General features: G+C 43.6%; 2 protein-coding genes across 3 annotated transcripts in view; one reads left to right on the top strand and one right to left on the bottom strand.

The window, feature by feature from the left end:
* SPATA17 (spermatogenesis associated 17) overlaps window positions 1-9,530 on the bottom strand; it is a 239,796-nt gene extending 230,266 nt beyond the window's left edge. The window contains exons 1-3 of the mRNA XM_006137342.5: window positions 9,197-9,530; window positions 5,277-5,366; window positions 3,104-3,185 (exon numbers count right to left, since the gene is read on the bottom strand). Coding sequence (XP_006137404.3) covers window positions 3,104-3,185; window positions 5,277-5,366; window positions 9,197-9,264 — 240 coding nt within the window. The 5' untranslated portion in view covers window positions 9,265-9,530. The remainder of the gene's footprint in view (window positions 1-3,103; window positions 3,186-5,276; window positions 5,367-9,196) is intronic.
* Window positions 9,518-15,577, top strand: part of GPATCH2 (G-patch domain containing 2) — a 182,469-nt gene continuing 176,409 nt past the window's right edge. For both annotated transcript variants that reach the window (XM_006137344.5, XM_075925203.2), the window contains exon 1: window positions 9,518-9,732. In XM_006137344.5, coding sequence (XP_006137406.2) covers window positions 9,677-9,732 — 56 coding nt within the window. In that variant the 5' untranslated portion in view covers window positions 9,518-9,676. The remainder of the gene's footprint in view (window positions 9,733-15,577) is intronic.

Here is a 15,577-nt window from a genome sequence, read left to right as displayed (position 1 = left end):
GAGCTGGAGCCACCTATCCAACGGTGGCACGGCACGTGCTTGCACGTGCACAGGTGGCTGCGTGATCCATGGGAGGCAAGGCCCATGCACACAGTCCCTGGTCTCCCACTCCGCCTCCTCCCCGGGTAGGGGATAGTGCTGGCACTTACCTGGTAAGGCCTCCCTGGCTGACCCTGCTGACTCCGGTGCCGGGACAGTTGGAAGTGGCCCCTCTGGTGTGCCCGGGTCAGGGCCCTCCGGTCCCAGCTCGCTGCCTCCCGGGCTGGCACGGACTGCCCCACCCCCGCAGGAGTCAGTCAAGGGTGGGGAAGTAGGGGCAGGTGTCAGCCCCTGCTGCGGCGCCGCTCCTGGTGGCTCTGGCGTACACCTGCCACAACTCTTTCACCTTTATCTGCTCTTGGGTGCGCCTGTTGCCTTTCCTGGCCATGGTGGCCGCTATGCAACCATAGATGGCCACGTTCCTCTGCCTAGTGCGGAGATCATGGAAGTTGGGGGCCTCCCCCAAACCTCAATGAGGTCCATGATCTCTGCACTAGTCCATGAGGGCGTGCGCTGTCTACGGCCCCTGGCTGGCCCCTGGGTGCTGAGGGACTGGGCGGAGGATGGCTGGCTGGCACTGGCTGCCTGGCTCATCCTGGGGCTACCGGGTCAGGGGCAGAGATTGCTGGCAGGCCTGGCTCTGGCAAGTGCTGTCTGGCCAGAGTCTACCCCTTTAAGGGCCCCGGGGTTGGGGGAGAGGAGAGGAGTTTCCCTGGTTTGGCCCAGAGTGGCCACCAGCGGGAACTGGGAAGGGCTGGAGGCCCTCTAATTCGAAATAAGTGTCTACACAGTACTTATTTCAAATTAGCTATTTTGAATTAGGTGTTATTCCTCGTAGAATGAGGTTTACCTAATTCAAACTAAGGGCTCCACTATTTCAAAGTTATTTCAAAATAGCGACTGTTATTTCGAATTAACTCTGTAGTGTAGACATACCCAAACAGTCTCAAAGGCAACGCAATAGTGCTAGGCACCTCAATGTGAAGAATAGTTTTGCAATTCCTCGGTGTCCTCACATGTTCCTCCTCCACATCCCTACCAGGAAAATGATTATGTGTTCCCTCTATCCCCATTTGAGAGCTCTAGATCTGAAATTTTGTCAGTCTGTGTCACTGCTCTCAGTACACCTCTCACAAATAAAACAAAATAAGTGACGGAACGTCAGATGATACCACTACTATTTTAACCAAAAACTGATTATTATCTACCAAAAGATTGGCATTTGAATATCTGAATGCCCAGAGATATCTGCCTGTGTAGATCTGGTGAGCTGAATAAAACGTGACAAAAAGTGACCCCAGTGCAGAGGGCCAATGTAAGGCCTACATGCCACCTCTGTCTCACTAAAGCCCTCAAAATAAGTCTGTAATCACATGCCAGAAACAGAGATTGATGATCCTTGATCCTGAATAATGACTGTCATGCTGAACTGACATGTTCTGAATTTTACTGTACAGCCACTCCCCAACTTACAAACACACTGACTTATAACCATCTGTACTTACGACCAATCTCCCATTAATCCCATTATAATATTTTTGAGTTGAGAACCATGTACGTCAAGTTTTTCGAACAGCGCAGGCAGTGTGTATAAGGGTATTTCCGACTTATGACCAAATCGAGTTATGACTAGGTGTTCGGAACGTAACCAATTCGTAAGTTGGGGACTGCCTGTATATGTTTTTGAGCTAAGTCTAATCCTTTTCTTTTTTCTATTTAGAACATTTACCAGGAGGTGACCATTTACTGGGTATGTCCCAATAAGCACACATAGGGAATGTCTACACTAGGAAATTATTTTGAAATAACTAAATTTGAAATAACAACTCCTGAAATAACAAAATCGAAATAGTGTGTCCCCACTCCGGGGGAGCCTGGAAATTAGCCCAAGACATTCCTCGTTATTGTAGACACACTACCTCGACTTAGAGCCTCTGGAAGCACTGGGGAGTAATTACTTTGAAATAATATTTCAAAATAATAATTTTGAAATAATATTTCAAAATAACAATTTTGAAATAAGCGCTATTCACTGAGGAAAGCAGGAGTACGATTCCAAAATAACCAGCCTGTTATTTCAAAATAACGGGCTTGGTAGTGTGGATGCTCTGCTTATTATTTCAAAATAAGGAGGATTATTTTGAAATAATTCCCTAGTGTACACCAGGGCAGAGTCACTTTTCAGAGGAGAATTCTGAAACCGTGTAGTTCTCCACTCTGCACAAACAAACAGCAGTAAAATAGGAAGTACCTTGAAAAACAAGACCTCTAAAGATGGCTCATAGATTATTACATTATGCACTAAATCTGACCAACCAATTTGTCAGTCTGTGGGGAACAGATCAACAGAATTTGAACTATTATTATTTAGTACTCTACATTTTTTGCTTTGTATTTTTATCTATATTGAAAATATTTTCGCGTCAATAAAATTAGTCAAGAATCAATGAAGAACAAATTAAAAAGTACTGGAATAGAAAATATTAGCATTAATTGGTAAATTAGTGGTGTAAACTACTGATTAAAAATCTTATCATTGTATGTTTAAGCAAATTATCTTTTTTAAATTTTCTAAGCCTCTTAACAGAGGTTTAAACTAGTGTACTATCATACATTTCTTTCTTCAAGTCCATCAAGGGAATTAGATTGGCTGTGATCTGCTGTGTGCCTCAAGGCAAAACCTCAAATATTTCAAGGTTCATTAAGTAAGAAATTTAAACCGCTAAAACACAAAATAGTGATATATAGAGAAATTGACTTATCCTATTTTTTTCAGAATTAAGAATACTGCCAGAAAAAGAGTATTTTCAACCCAAAGCCAACAGAGGCAGACTTTTGTAAGTGCAGAGTTCATTGCTGAGCTGAAGCATATGCTCAACTTTACTACTACCATGAACAGTCACATTGAAATCAATGGAGTTAGTTACAGTAGTTAGGCATATGCCTCAATGTATGCAGGATCGAGGTCTAAACTCTCAACTTTTTTACTAGAACTGGAGGCAAGTTAATGAACAACATTTGAGTGATAAAATGTTTATAGCAATTAAAAAAATCCATTTCTTACCTCCACCATTTTTCTGAAGTGTTTTCTTCCTTGATAGCCTCTCCACCATTTCTGTATAATAATCATCATTTTGTTGAGGTACCTAAAACAAAATATTTTGATTAAAAATTATTACATTTAAAGACTAATGTATCTATCAGTAACAACTGGAAGATTTTACCAATATTTTAGACAATGCTATATTTTTCTATACTTATTCCAAAAAGGTGATTTGCATCAAACTTACTTAAATTTAGTCTTATAAAAGTTATTCATCATTAAGCATTACAAAATAGATTTAAGAATGGGTTTTATGTGACTGGATAAACAATTCATGGAAAATAGTTACTTCTGAATGGTTCCAAACTTCTTTTGGTCAAATGGGAAAATGTTGAAAATTGAGAAAATTCTAAACTTTTCAGTTTGGGGATTCTAGAAAGTTTGACCAAAAAAAAATTGATTTAATGATATTTCTCCAAGGGGAAAAAAAATTCCCACCCAGCTTAGGTGTGTGCATTACATGGTTCCAAATCCTGCAAATATTTATGCATGTGAGTGCATTGGTCCTTAAGTGGGGGCATTGTCTGGCATGCCAAGAGGGACTAACGCTTTTTCAGCATGGTTTGGGTCAGGGACTTAGTAGCTTCTGCAAAAAGAGGGAATGGGCCAGTGTGGCAATGCTTACTCATACCCAGGGACCAGAAGGTCTGGGGAATTGCCAGGATCACCCTTTGCAAGAGAAACCCTTTTCTCCCACAACAAGCAAAGCAGCACTCTTCCTCCCTTCCTCCTGAGTTGGCAAACTACGAGGTATGGTCAGGACTGCCATAGGCATCACGCTAGTCGCTCATTTCTAGGGGGGGCAGAGAAGGATTTTTTTCCCTCACCACCACATTGGCCTAGGTCAGCAATTTCTAACCTTTTCCAGTTGGGGACCCATTTTGACAGTTCAGGAAGACTTGGTGACCCAAGGCAATTCAAAACCAGGGGAAGGAGGGCGAGCAGAGTCACTTGGGGAGACACTTGGCAACCCTTTTGAAATGTAATGAAGACCCATATTTGGGTCCCGACCCATAGGTTGGGAAACCGTGGCCTAGGTAGCCTGGATTTTATTTCACCTATCTTCCTGGGGGTTCAAGAAGGGCTTTTGTTATAGTGAGTAGGGAAGGGAATTAGGCTAAGATGTTGCAACTCATTATGTAAGTAACAGGTCATTGTCCAGTGCAGGAACCCCATAGGAAAGGGATACAGTGACCAGATAAATGGCTTGCTAAAGGACTTACAAAGGAGGTGTTTGTTAAAGGATCAGAACAAGGGGAGGGGGTTTTATGACTCACAGGGCAGACAGGACTGACATGGTACTCATAAGACTGACAATCCCCCTTTCTTATACCCCATCTTCACCCTCATTCCGGGGGGGGGGGAATGCAATTTTCCTAGAAATGGTTTGGCTGGTGAACCTTTTTCTATGGAAAAAGAAGGAGGCTGGCATATGTCTCTGGGTAGATACTGCATGATAATGGAGCTATGTGCACTTTTATCTATCAAGTAGCCTCAGGCTTCTAATAATAAGTTTGATGCCTCATAACAACTATATTGAGTGTCGTCTGACCTCTTTTCATTATTGTCATACAATGATTAATTTAAACATTGTTCACAAGTTTGTAAGATTTGGCAGAATCGGGGCCACAGTTTTTAATTACGTGATCAATGCAATTTCTCAAATGATCATAACAATATCTAGCCTGCCAGATCCAGTGATAGAACCCTGGTCTCCTAAGTCATAGGTTGTGCCTTATCCAGTAGATTACATCATGCAATTCTTTTTACAGAATATACCAAAACTGAGGAAGAAAAGTTTGTACAAAAGGCACTTTTAATGCACAATATGCTATTTTTTCAAGTCAAACTCAAATATCTCTAGAATACTGAAAGACTGTTCTAAAAAGTCCCTGCTATTTCCATACAATTTGGCAACTTTTGGATGCCAGCCATTTTAGCGGTACAATTTTTAAAAAAATCATAAGAATTTTTTTTTAATGGTAATGTATGTATTTTATGCTATTCAAAAACAGAATAATCATTTTACAGAAACATTAGCTTTCAGAGAAAGAGCAAGTGAAGTACACTGAGAGTTTTAGAAAATTATGAGTGACTGAAACTAAAGGTTAAAATAGAAAAAAACCCATAATACCTGATGTATGCTCGGACTCTGCATCCTCGAAACCAGCTCTGGATTTGTACAGCAGCATTGTGTTCTACTTTTCTGTATTCATCTACAGTTCTGAAAATATTTTTCAAAATAATCTTTTTGTGATTGGTTTTCTCAGTAGTTTAGTTTAACATCAAAACAATAAATCTTAGAGATTTGTATATACATTTCTTCTTAATGGGACAATTTATATTATTTCTAATCTTTTTCTCCCCCTTAGCTTAACAACATATCACCAATCTTAGGAATGATGAAAGACAAAATATCCTGCCTAGAGTGGGGGGCTGGACTTGATGACCTTCTGGGGTCTCTTCCAGCTCTATGGTTCTATGATTCTATGATCCCATGATTATTAGACAGTACAGTAATTACTCATTTAACATGTGCCCGCTTAACATGTTTTCGCACTAGCACAATTTTTTTAGCGAACGTTTTTTAATAACACGACCGTCCCCGAAATAACACGAAAACAATCAAGTGGCGGACTATTTCGTGCGGCGATATGAGTTGGTGAAAATAGTGGTAAGACGCATGAGCGGATGCTCACGTGCTCACATCGCTCCTCCGCTCACTCATGTGTTTATCTTCATGTATCAACAAACTGCGGTGACTTGTGTTGTTAGTTATCTTGTGTTGCTAGAAATCTAATGCTGACATTGATGACCCAGCACCAACAAAAAATTGACTTTGCCACCACCACTTGAAATGCAACCTCCACCTTTTCCATTATTTTTAATGGGAAAAATTGACACCCCCCCCCCATAGTACGTTTTCACTTAGCACTAACATTTTCAGAAACACATCTATAGTGTTAAATGAGGAATTACTGTATACAGATAATTAAGGCCTCAGTTCTGTAAGGAGAACAGTATAATGGCTCAGCTATATTTTAAGGATTTAATTATAAACAATATAAAACTATCTAATTATAAATTCATAAGAAAAAATTAAGTTATTTTGCATTCTGAGCATGCATCTTTTGTTAACATTTTTGGGAGGGGAACATAAAGTCACATAGGAGACCAGAAGTCACGAGGGTGAAGAAGTAAGGCTAGAAAAATGTTATGTAAAAAAATTAATCAATGTCCCAGTTGATCAATTCCAGATGTGTCCTAATGTTTTGGGGTTTTTTAAGGAAAACATTACAAAGAAATGTTCGGGTAAACCAAAGCAGTATTAGAGGAGCTAATGTTATGTGCTTTTTTTTAATGAGAAATGAAGTTCCCTGGTACATGTGATATAGAATACCAATGCCAATATGGTACGAACTTCTAGATTTCTTATGCACTAAATGAAAAATGTGGATAACACTTTATTTTAACAGTGTATAAATTAGTGCTGAATTACAACAGAAATCCTATAATAGTGCATAAAATATGACATCAACATGAATATCAGATAAATTCACTATGATCATTATTATCACAATGAGTACTAACTGAATTAATTACAAAAAAGTAAGGGCCTGATCCAAAGCCCACTAAAATCAATACAAAGACTCATTGATTACAATAAGGTTGCATCAGGCTCTAAGAGTACATCTACACAGCAGGGCAAAAGTCAAATTAAGATACGCAACTATATCAACAGAGTAGCTTAACTCGACTTTTGGCGCTGTCCATACTAGGGATGTTACGGACTAGTTGACAGAATAGTCAACTAATTGCTTCCCCCCACCACTATTCAATTAGTTAATTATAAGATACTTATCATTCTTAGTCCACACTACAGGAAGTAGAGGGGAGCACACTCTCCCTTCGACTTCCCTTACTCCTCATGGAAGCAGGGCTACAGGTATCAACTGGAGTGTCCCTCTCAGTTTGAATTAGCTGTCTTAACTAGACCCGCTAATTTGAAACCAGGAAGATCTATCGTTCTCTGTAGTGTAGACTTACCCTCAGGGAGTAGAAAAACATAAGAATGGCCATACTGGGTCAGACCAAAGGTCTGGGTCAGACCAAAGAACATTCTTTCTTCGATTTCCCTTACTCCTCATAAAATGAGGGTTATAGGAGTTGGAGTAAGAAGTCCTCCATTTCAACATTATTTTGAAATAATGGCTTGCAGTGTAGAAATACCCTAAATGTGTTACCAAAGCTACACAGAAGCAGCGTGCAGTGGGGGGAAAAAGGCTAGGAGCTCATCATCATCTTAATTAAAAGTATCTACTATAACTATTGAAAATCCAGTTCTTGCTGAAACACTTTCAAAGGCAGGTGATTCTGTAAGAAGAGGTAGAATTAGACAACTTGATGGGCAACTAATTTGTCATTTTACACATCTCAGCCCGACCATTTCAAATATTCAAGTATTGTTTGGGAAATGTTCAGTGAGATTAACATGATATTATTATTAGTTTGTTATCAATACTAAAGTTTTCACAGTAGGAATGGGAAAACCATGATGAATTTTGAAGATGAGCAGAATGGTAGAATTCAGAGATAGCATCAATGTATGCAGTGCGAGGAGGAAGGGAAGAAAAGAGTATAAAAGTAGGATGATGTTGCATTCTTGAAAAACACAGAGTCAAACAGAATTGCCAACAGTAATGAAGAAGTTGGGGAGAAAAGATAAGGAACCAGTTTTCAATTTCTGGTGGAGGCAATTCATCCAGGAAGAGATGTGGTGAGGCAGCTGAAGATAGAAGATATGAGATAAGAACAATCAGAGAATCCGAAAGATACAGGTAGGTTTGAGAGTTGATAATGGTAGAAGTTGTATGAGGAAGTCTACGTAAAAGGTAGCTGTAGAGAAGGGGGGCAAGTGCAAAGACCTTAACAGAGAGTCTTAAAGAGTAGGACCCTACAAAAATTACAGCCATGAAAAATGTGTCATGGACTGTTCAATCTGCTTTCCCTCTGTGACATCTGGTTTTACCCTGTACTATACAGATTTCACTGGGGGAGAACTGCATCTCTCTGAATCAAAAGGAAGGTTCACAAGGTTGTTTTAGGGGAATCACAGCATTACAGCTCTTATTACTTTGCTTCAGAGTTGGGAAGCCAAAGAATGATGGCTGTTGGCCAAGCATCCAGCTGTGAAGGCAGCACCACTCCAGAAGTAGTGCAGTTGTAAGGGGTGGCATTGCCATCCTTACTTCTGTACTGCTACTGGCAGTGGCTCTGCCTTCAGAGCTGAGCTCCTGGTCAGCAGCTGTAACACTTCAACTGACCAGCTCTGAAGGCAGTGGGGACACCACCAGCCGCACAGAGGTAAGAGTAGCAGTACTGCACCTCCTCCCACTACACACACTGACCTTACAACCCCTTCCCACAACTTTTTGGGGGTCAGGATCCCTATAATTTAAATAGCTGATATAAAGAAATTTACGATTTTAAAAATCCTATTACCATAAAATCGACCAAAATGTAATAAACAAAATTACTATTGCTTTTGGCTTTCTGGGCTTGCCCAGAGAATCACCTTCTGAGCTCCTAAAACACTAAGTCACCAAAAAGTTTTGCCCCAGAAGAATGGCATTTTGCTCTGCCACAATGGGATTTTCATTCATCCTCAAGATGTTGTGGTATGATTCGCTTTGGCGCAGTGTGGTAATATATATTTGATATGCCTGGCAACATTTTCACATGGCAGAATAACTGTCCGTGCTTTGGGACGCAGACCCCCATTAACTCTGTCCCTGTGCACGCCATCAGAGAGGCCTGCTTCCACCTGAGGCAATGGGGGGATATACATAGGAAGCACTGGTGACCTCACACAACGAGACCGCACCATGCAACACTGTGCTGGTGCAGCGTGGTGACCTCGAGACGCACCATCCACGGTGACTTTTGGGGCCTCCATCCTTTGGAGAACCTGTGTCCCGTCCCAGCGCAGTGGCCTGGCCTTGTCAGTGCTCCTCCCCACAGCGAGACCCGTGCAGGCCCCTGGCGGCCCGTTACCTGTTCCTATGGAAATATTCCTCCCTCTGGCCGGTCAGCCTCGCTTGCAGCCTGGCCAAAGTGGCCATATTCCCCCTGCCCTGATCGTGTACAGGCCGTCACCATGGCAACCAGACCGTACCATGGCTCAGGGAGGGGGAGGTAATTGTTCCCTACTGGCCGCCCGGCCCTGGGGGAATGAACGGCGAGGCGGAAAACTCTGGAGTACTGGGGAGACCGAACCCCCTCCGCAGCGATGGGTCCTCCCATCCACGCTCGCGTCTCGGCAGCTGAGCGCAGGCTAGGGAGACGGGGAGATGGTCGGACCCTATTTCCTGCCGGTGCCGCAGCCGCTTCCGGGCTCCCATCATGGGGTAGTGAGACGCGGGCGAGGAGCGATCCTGATACCCCTTCCCGCTCGCCCGGCCTCGGCCGCCTCCCCGAATCTCTGCGAAGCGGCATCAGCCTCCCCGGGGAGCGGCCGGGGGAGGCGCCGCGTTCATGTTCCGGGTCGCTGAGCCCAACCCGACCCGAGCTCAGGCGGCGAGAAAGAGCTGGTGAGGCCGGGCTGGGAGGGGCGGGGGCGGCGTGGTTTGAAGGCAGAAGCATGGCCGGGGAGGGAGGAGGCGCGGTGCCGAGGCAGGAGTGCGTGGGGGAGAACTGGGGGGGGAAGGGAGGCCGAGGAGTGGCGTGTGCCCAGGGCATCGCTACCCCATTCCTGCCACGAGTGACTCCTCCTAGGGGCTCATATCCACGTGCCCCCAAATCCAATGGTGCCAGCTGTTTTACGTAAAACGTCGCTGCCGAGGTCTTATTTGATGTGTAGGGGGACAGCTCTAGTCAGGACGACGGGGCGGTGCGTGCGGAGGGGGAGAGGGAATTCCCTGCCTGCCCCAGGCTTGTCATTAGGGGGATCAACGCCCCCTTCTTCTCCCCAAACTATACTCACGTCTCCTCTCCATTACTAAGCATTTCTATTCTCTTTTCTGAAACCCCCTCCCCCTTTGAACATCGGACAGTGGCTGCTGGTTACAACCAAATTTGTTTGGTATCCTTCTTCTAAAAGGGATTGAAGGATTGAACTATTGGCATACTTGGCATAAGGGATCTTTCACCACTCAGTCACCTGTTACTTTAAGGATGAACAGTGGGCTGCTTTTGGACCAATTCCCATAAGATACATGTATTCTTGCTAATAAAAATCCATTATCTCAAACTTGTTCATATTGTGTGTAACCTGAAGACCCTATCCCTTTGTGGTGGCTGCTTAGCAAGCTCACATCAAGACATAATCTCCACTTTGAAGATCTTAAGTTTTGTCCAAAACAAGACTGACAAGTGGGTGCAAACAACAGGCAGAAAAGAAAAGGGTAGCAATAATGTGTTCCCACATGATTGTTCTAATGTTATAGTTCCAAATTTATTTTATTTGTATTTTAGAAGTAGAGTAAGGGGAAATTGACTAAATAGAAAAGGAAAGAAAGGGAAAATTGGTATATTTATGAGTGGAGGAGAAAATTGAAGTGGGAGGAAAGGCAAGCAAGCCACAGAGCATTGAAAGTATTTCACCTGCACCGGAAAGATCAGATGGGGATAGGCAGGTGAGGGACAAACAACCAGTTGGCAGCAACGTTGTTTGCAGTGTTGTTTTAGCTGTCTTGGTCTCAAAAAATTAGAGAGATGAGATGGGTGAGGTAATTCTTTTTATTGCACCAATTTATGTTGGCAAAAGTAACACGCTTTTGAGCAAACAGCTGGAAAGCTTGCTTCTTTGACTGACAAAATTGATCCAGTAAAAAACATTACCTACTAGTGATGTAAAGGGTTAACCGGTTATCCTGTAAGTATCACCCTCTACTTGCGGCTTGGCCAACCTGGAGTAGTCCCCTGCTCAGTCTCTATGGTTATAGCTACACGACATAATTTTTGTCAACAAAACTTGGTAAACACCCAAATATCAACAAAACAAAAATCGCCAGAGGGTGTTCACACTTGCTCCCTCTATGGACAGATCATGGCCACATTGCTCATGCTGTCCATGATATTGCCCCAATGCACTATGGGCATGCATCCATACCCATAGTGCAGTGTGGTGTGAAGACAGTGCTGATCCCTACAAATCTTGGAATTCCCTCCAGGTTCTCCCACAGCATCCTTAGTTGCTGAGAGCCCATCTTGAGTAGCTCTATGGGCTCTCTGTGCTGAGGAATGTCAAAGCAGTACAATAGGCTGCCCCCTTTCTCCTGCAGCAGCAGTCTGTGTTCCTAGTGTAGGGCAGAACAGGAGCATTCTAATCAAACAGAGCAGCTCACTCAAGTGTCAGGTACTTCCCAGAGCTTTGAAAGGGGAGGGATGCATGCCTGCAGGGCAGCAGAGATCAAAATGCTTAGCAGAACCATCAGGGCAGGCATTGTGGGATACTGGCGGAAGTCAGGTTTGTCCACAAAACAAATAGTCTACACTTGCTCTATGTGGACCATAAAGGGAGGGGAAAAGAAAAAAGTCTGTCTTCCTCTAAGTGTTTTGTTGCTGAAATTGGGTGTCCCTCCCCAAAGTTGCTAAAAGGTAATTTTTGGGCACAAAAGTTAATAATGTAGACATAATTTGTGTGTTTCTCAGGCTTTGTCTACTACTAGCAATTGAGGAGCAAAGCTTTTATTGTTCACAGGTGCTTGACACCTCTCCTTACCATGGAGCCATGCCTTGGCAAGTGCTAGTGTAAACAATGCTTTGTGGTCCACTCACAGAGTTTACACCTCCCCACTTTCCTTTGTTGCTAAAAGCTGTTGTAGTGTAGATAAAAGCTTCAGGTTTCTTATCAGTAGATGCTATGATTTAGGGAAAGCTTGCATATTGGACATTTTTTTGGCTCTTCGATTATTCTGATAATGACATTGACATTCCAGCTGTATCATGATCCTTAGGTTTTTGCTGTTCCCCTATGTTTCACTCCATCGCTACTTATCTCTGGAAAAGAATAATGGCAGTTCTCATGTTCTTGAACAAGTGGTTTCAAACATATTTCATGTAATAGGCCTTGCCTTAAAAAAAAAAAAAGTGTAATGGTAGTTAAAATATTTTGAAGTTGCAGTGATGGACATGTATAATAATTGCTTTTATTTATCTTGGAAAGAGTATAGTTTGTTTCTGGTCATGCATAGAGAGGAAAGGGATCAACATTTAGCGAACACCATTAACATTGTTTTAGATAAATGTGTGGGGTTGCTGTGGGTAAACTACATTGTTAGTGAAGCAATAGCATCCCTGTGATAAGATTTTTTTTTTTTTTTTTTTTGGTCACAACAACTTCCTGCAGCCAGTAAGTGTTTTTACAGCATTATATTAGTCACACCGAAGTATGGCTTATTTAATACAAATATTTTGGGGAAGATCAGCTTGTGTTCTAATTAACATTCTTGAACTTTATCTTTTCTGATTGAATGAAATCTGTATTTGCTGTTGACAATTTTTAGATTCTGTGGTGTCCTTGAAAATAAATAAGTTAATTTTTCAACCTGTTCCAGAGACACACACTTCTAAATGTTTCTTTTGGGCCAGCCTTCAGATATCTCTTTATTAAGTGGATTAATTCCCACCTGCCAAGTGTAAAAATGACAGTCAGGTGTGCACAAAATAAAAAGGAAAAAAGTGATATTCTAATAAATACCTTAACTTGCTGGAAAAACACTGCTGAATGTTGAAAGTGGTTTCTCATGATAACTAAACAGAAGCAATTTAAACTTTCTAGTTTCTACTCTGATTTCTCTTCTGTATGAATTATGAAATGGGAGAATTGTTAAAATAAGTCTGTGTACCTCTTGCGTTTTCAAGAAAGGCAAAATCTTGACATGAACGCTGTGATCTTGACATGAACGCTGTGTATTTTATGGTAAAAACCATGATGAGAAATTCACTTATAACTTGATTTGTATTCTAAACATGAAGCAATGGACTTTGATTTGATAAGACCAAATAATCATATAACTGCTAAGTAAACATGCTGAAATGTCTCTAATATGAGTTGATCTGGCCTACATATGCCAAACCAAATGTATTTGGTATTGTAAAATGGATAGGTTACAGTTTTGTTGTAATTGTTGTATAGATGAGGCCACTGCGGTGGCGTGGATTTCCTTCTGTTCTGTCATAGGTGGCTTAGTATAAATAAAAAGATTTATACACCTGAAGGAACAGAATCTGGACACCGTATGTGAAGCAAGCAGGAGAGTTTATTACACAAACAGCGCTGGGTGGAGTGTCACTTGCTAAGCTCAGTGAACACTGCCAAACAATAGCTTACAACTAATTATATAAGATGCCCAATGGGCAGATCAAAGTGATGAGGGGGGTAAGGTCCTGGACCCCTGGATAGGTGCTATTAAGAGTAATAATATAAAGTTACATAGTGTTTCCATTTAAACCATGGGTTTCCAAACTGGGGGGTGTGAAGAAATTCCAGGGGTGGCGCAAAGTGACCCAGCCCCACACACAGCCCCCCCTTCAATCCCACCCCAAGTTTTGCTGCTTCTTTTGGGGAGGGGGAGCGCAAGGGTTTCTCCAAAATCAAAAAGGGGTGGCGTGATGCTGAAAAGTTTGGGCACCACTGATTTAAACAAAGCAGACATCAGTGTTTTCCAGTAAAACAAGTATTTAAACAAAGCAGATCAACTGAGTGTAAAGTGGTGGTGTGTCTTGTCAGCTTCAAGAAGATATCTCTGCAGGATGTGGTCCATTGGGAATGTCTGTGATTCATCTGGGGATTAAAGTCTTGTCCTGCCTCCCATCCTGGGTGATGGCTTTCCGTTGATGGGCTAGACCAGGGGTTCCCAAACTTTTTGACACGGGGACCAGTAAATCCATTCACGAGCTTTTGGAGGACCGGTAACATATTTGCATATTCAATAAGGAAATGATGAATATTCAAATAAGTTGTTTCTGGTCCTCCTAAAGCCCTCAGTGCCTGAGTTAGCAAAGCTTTTGATACAGTCTCCCACAATATTCTTGCCAGCCAGTTAAGGGAATATGGATTGGATAAATGGACTGTAAGATGGACAGAAAGCTGGCTAGATCAGGGTTTCCCAAACTTTTCACTTTAGTTGGAACCCGTTTTTTTCAGTACTGTCTTTTGCAGCCCAAAAATATAAACGCATATAAAAAAAAAATGAAAAATGAATAAATTTTCAGTGTTTCACCCGGCTGCATCCTCCACCCAGCCTAGGTCAGGGCTTGGGGGACCCGGCGCCACGTGAGCACTTCAGGAGGCGGGAGCAGGAGCAGATTTGGGGTAGGGTATCTGGCTAGGAGGGAGGGTGTAAGGAAGGGTACGGTTGCCAGGTGTCCAGTTTTGTACTGGACAGTCCGGTATTTGAAGGTTTTGTCTGGGAAAGAAATTGCGAAATTACCAGACATATAAAATACCTGGTATTTTCTAATTAGGTATAGGTATATTAGTCCTTAGCTGCCTGGCTGGTAGATGTGCTCATGCTGTCTGTGTGTGTCTACCTACCAGGCAGTTTGCAACTACTCCAGGGAGGGTATGTGGGGGTGAGGGGGCAAAATGGAATCCCCAGCCAGACTCACTCGTCTGCAGGGTCTGCATGTGCCCAGCTCAGTCCCGCTCCCCCCTCCCCCCTTTCTCTTCCCAATCTCCAGCCCGGCTGACCCCGTCCAGCCCTGCTTCCAGCAGCTGATTCTCCCATCCTCCTCCTCCTGATCTCTCCCAGCCAGCTCCCCCTCTCCCTGTGCAGTCCTGGTTCCGCCACCTGCCCTCTCTGATCTCTGCTGCCGGACAGCCCTGCTACCCCCAACCCTGCTTCTGCCGCCTGCCCGTCTGCCGACCCCCCCCCCCATCTCTGCGAGACAGCCCCGCTGCCCCCAACCCTGCTTCTGCTGCCCGCTCCCTCCACCCCCAATCTCTGCAGGACAGCACCGCTGCCCCCAACCCTGCTTCTACCACCCGTCCACCTACATGCCAGGATCTCCATGGGACAGCCCCACTCCCCCAGCCCTGCTTTCACTGCCCACTTGGATCTCCGCAGGAGAGCCCCGCCACTCCCGGTCCTGCTTTTGTCACCCACTTGGATCTCCATGGGACAGCCCTGCCGCTCCCAGCCCTCCTTTGGCTGCCTGCCCTGATCTCCACCGAGACAGCCCTGCTGCCCCCAGCACTGCTGCCCAGTGGCCAGTTCCTCCCTCCCTCCTCCCAGCCCGCCCTGCTCTGCTCCCCTCCCGGCAGCCATGCTGAGGTCCGCTATTTTTTTCCCGGCCGCAGCCCATAGTTTGGGAAATGCTGGGCTAGACTGGTGGGGAAGAGGAATAACCATGTGCTTGTGCCATTCCCAGAGTCTGAATTTAGATTGGGTTCTTAACAGAATATCATAGCCTGCCTCAGAAATTTTCATC

The sequence above is a fragment of the Pelodiscus sinensis genome, chromosome 3 (assembly GCF_052426305.1).
Source record: "Pelodiscus sinensis isolate ZL-2025 chromosome 3, ASM5242630v1, whole genome shotgun sequence".
NCBI lineage: Eukaryota > Metazoa > Chordata > Testudines > Trionychidae > Pelodiscus > Pelodiscus sinensis.
This window is presented reverse-complemented; position numbering and strand designations above follow the sequence as displayed.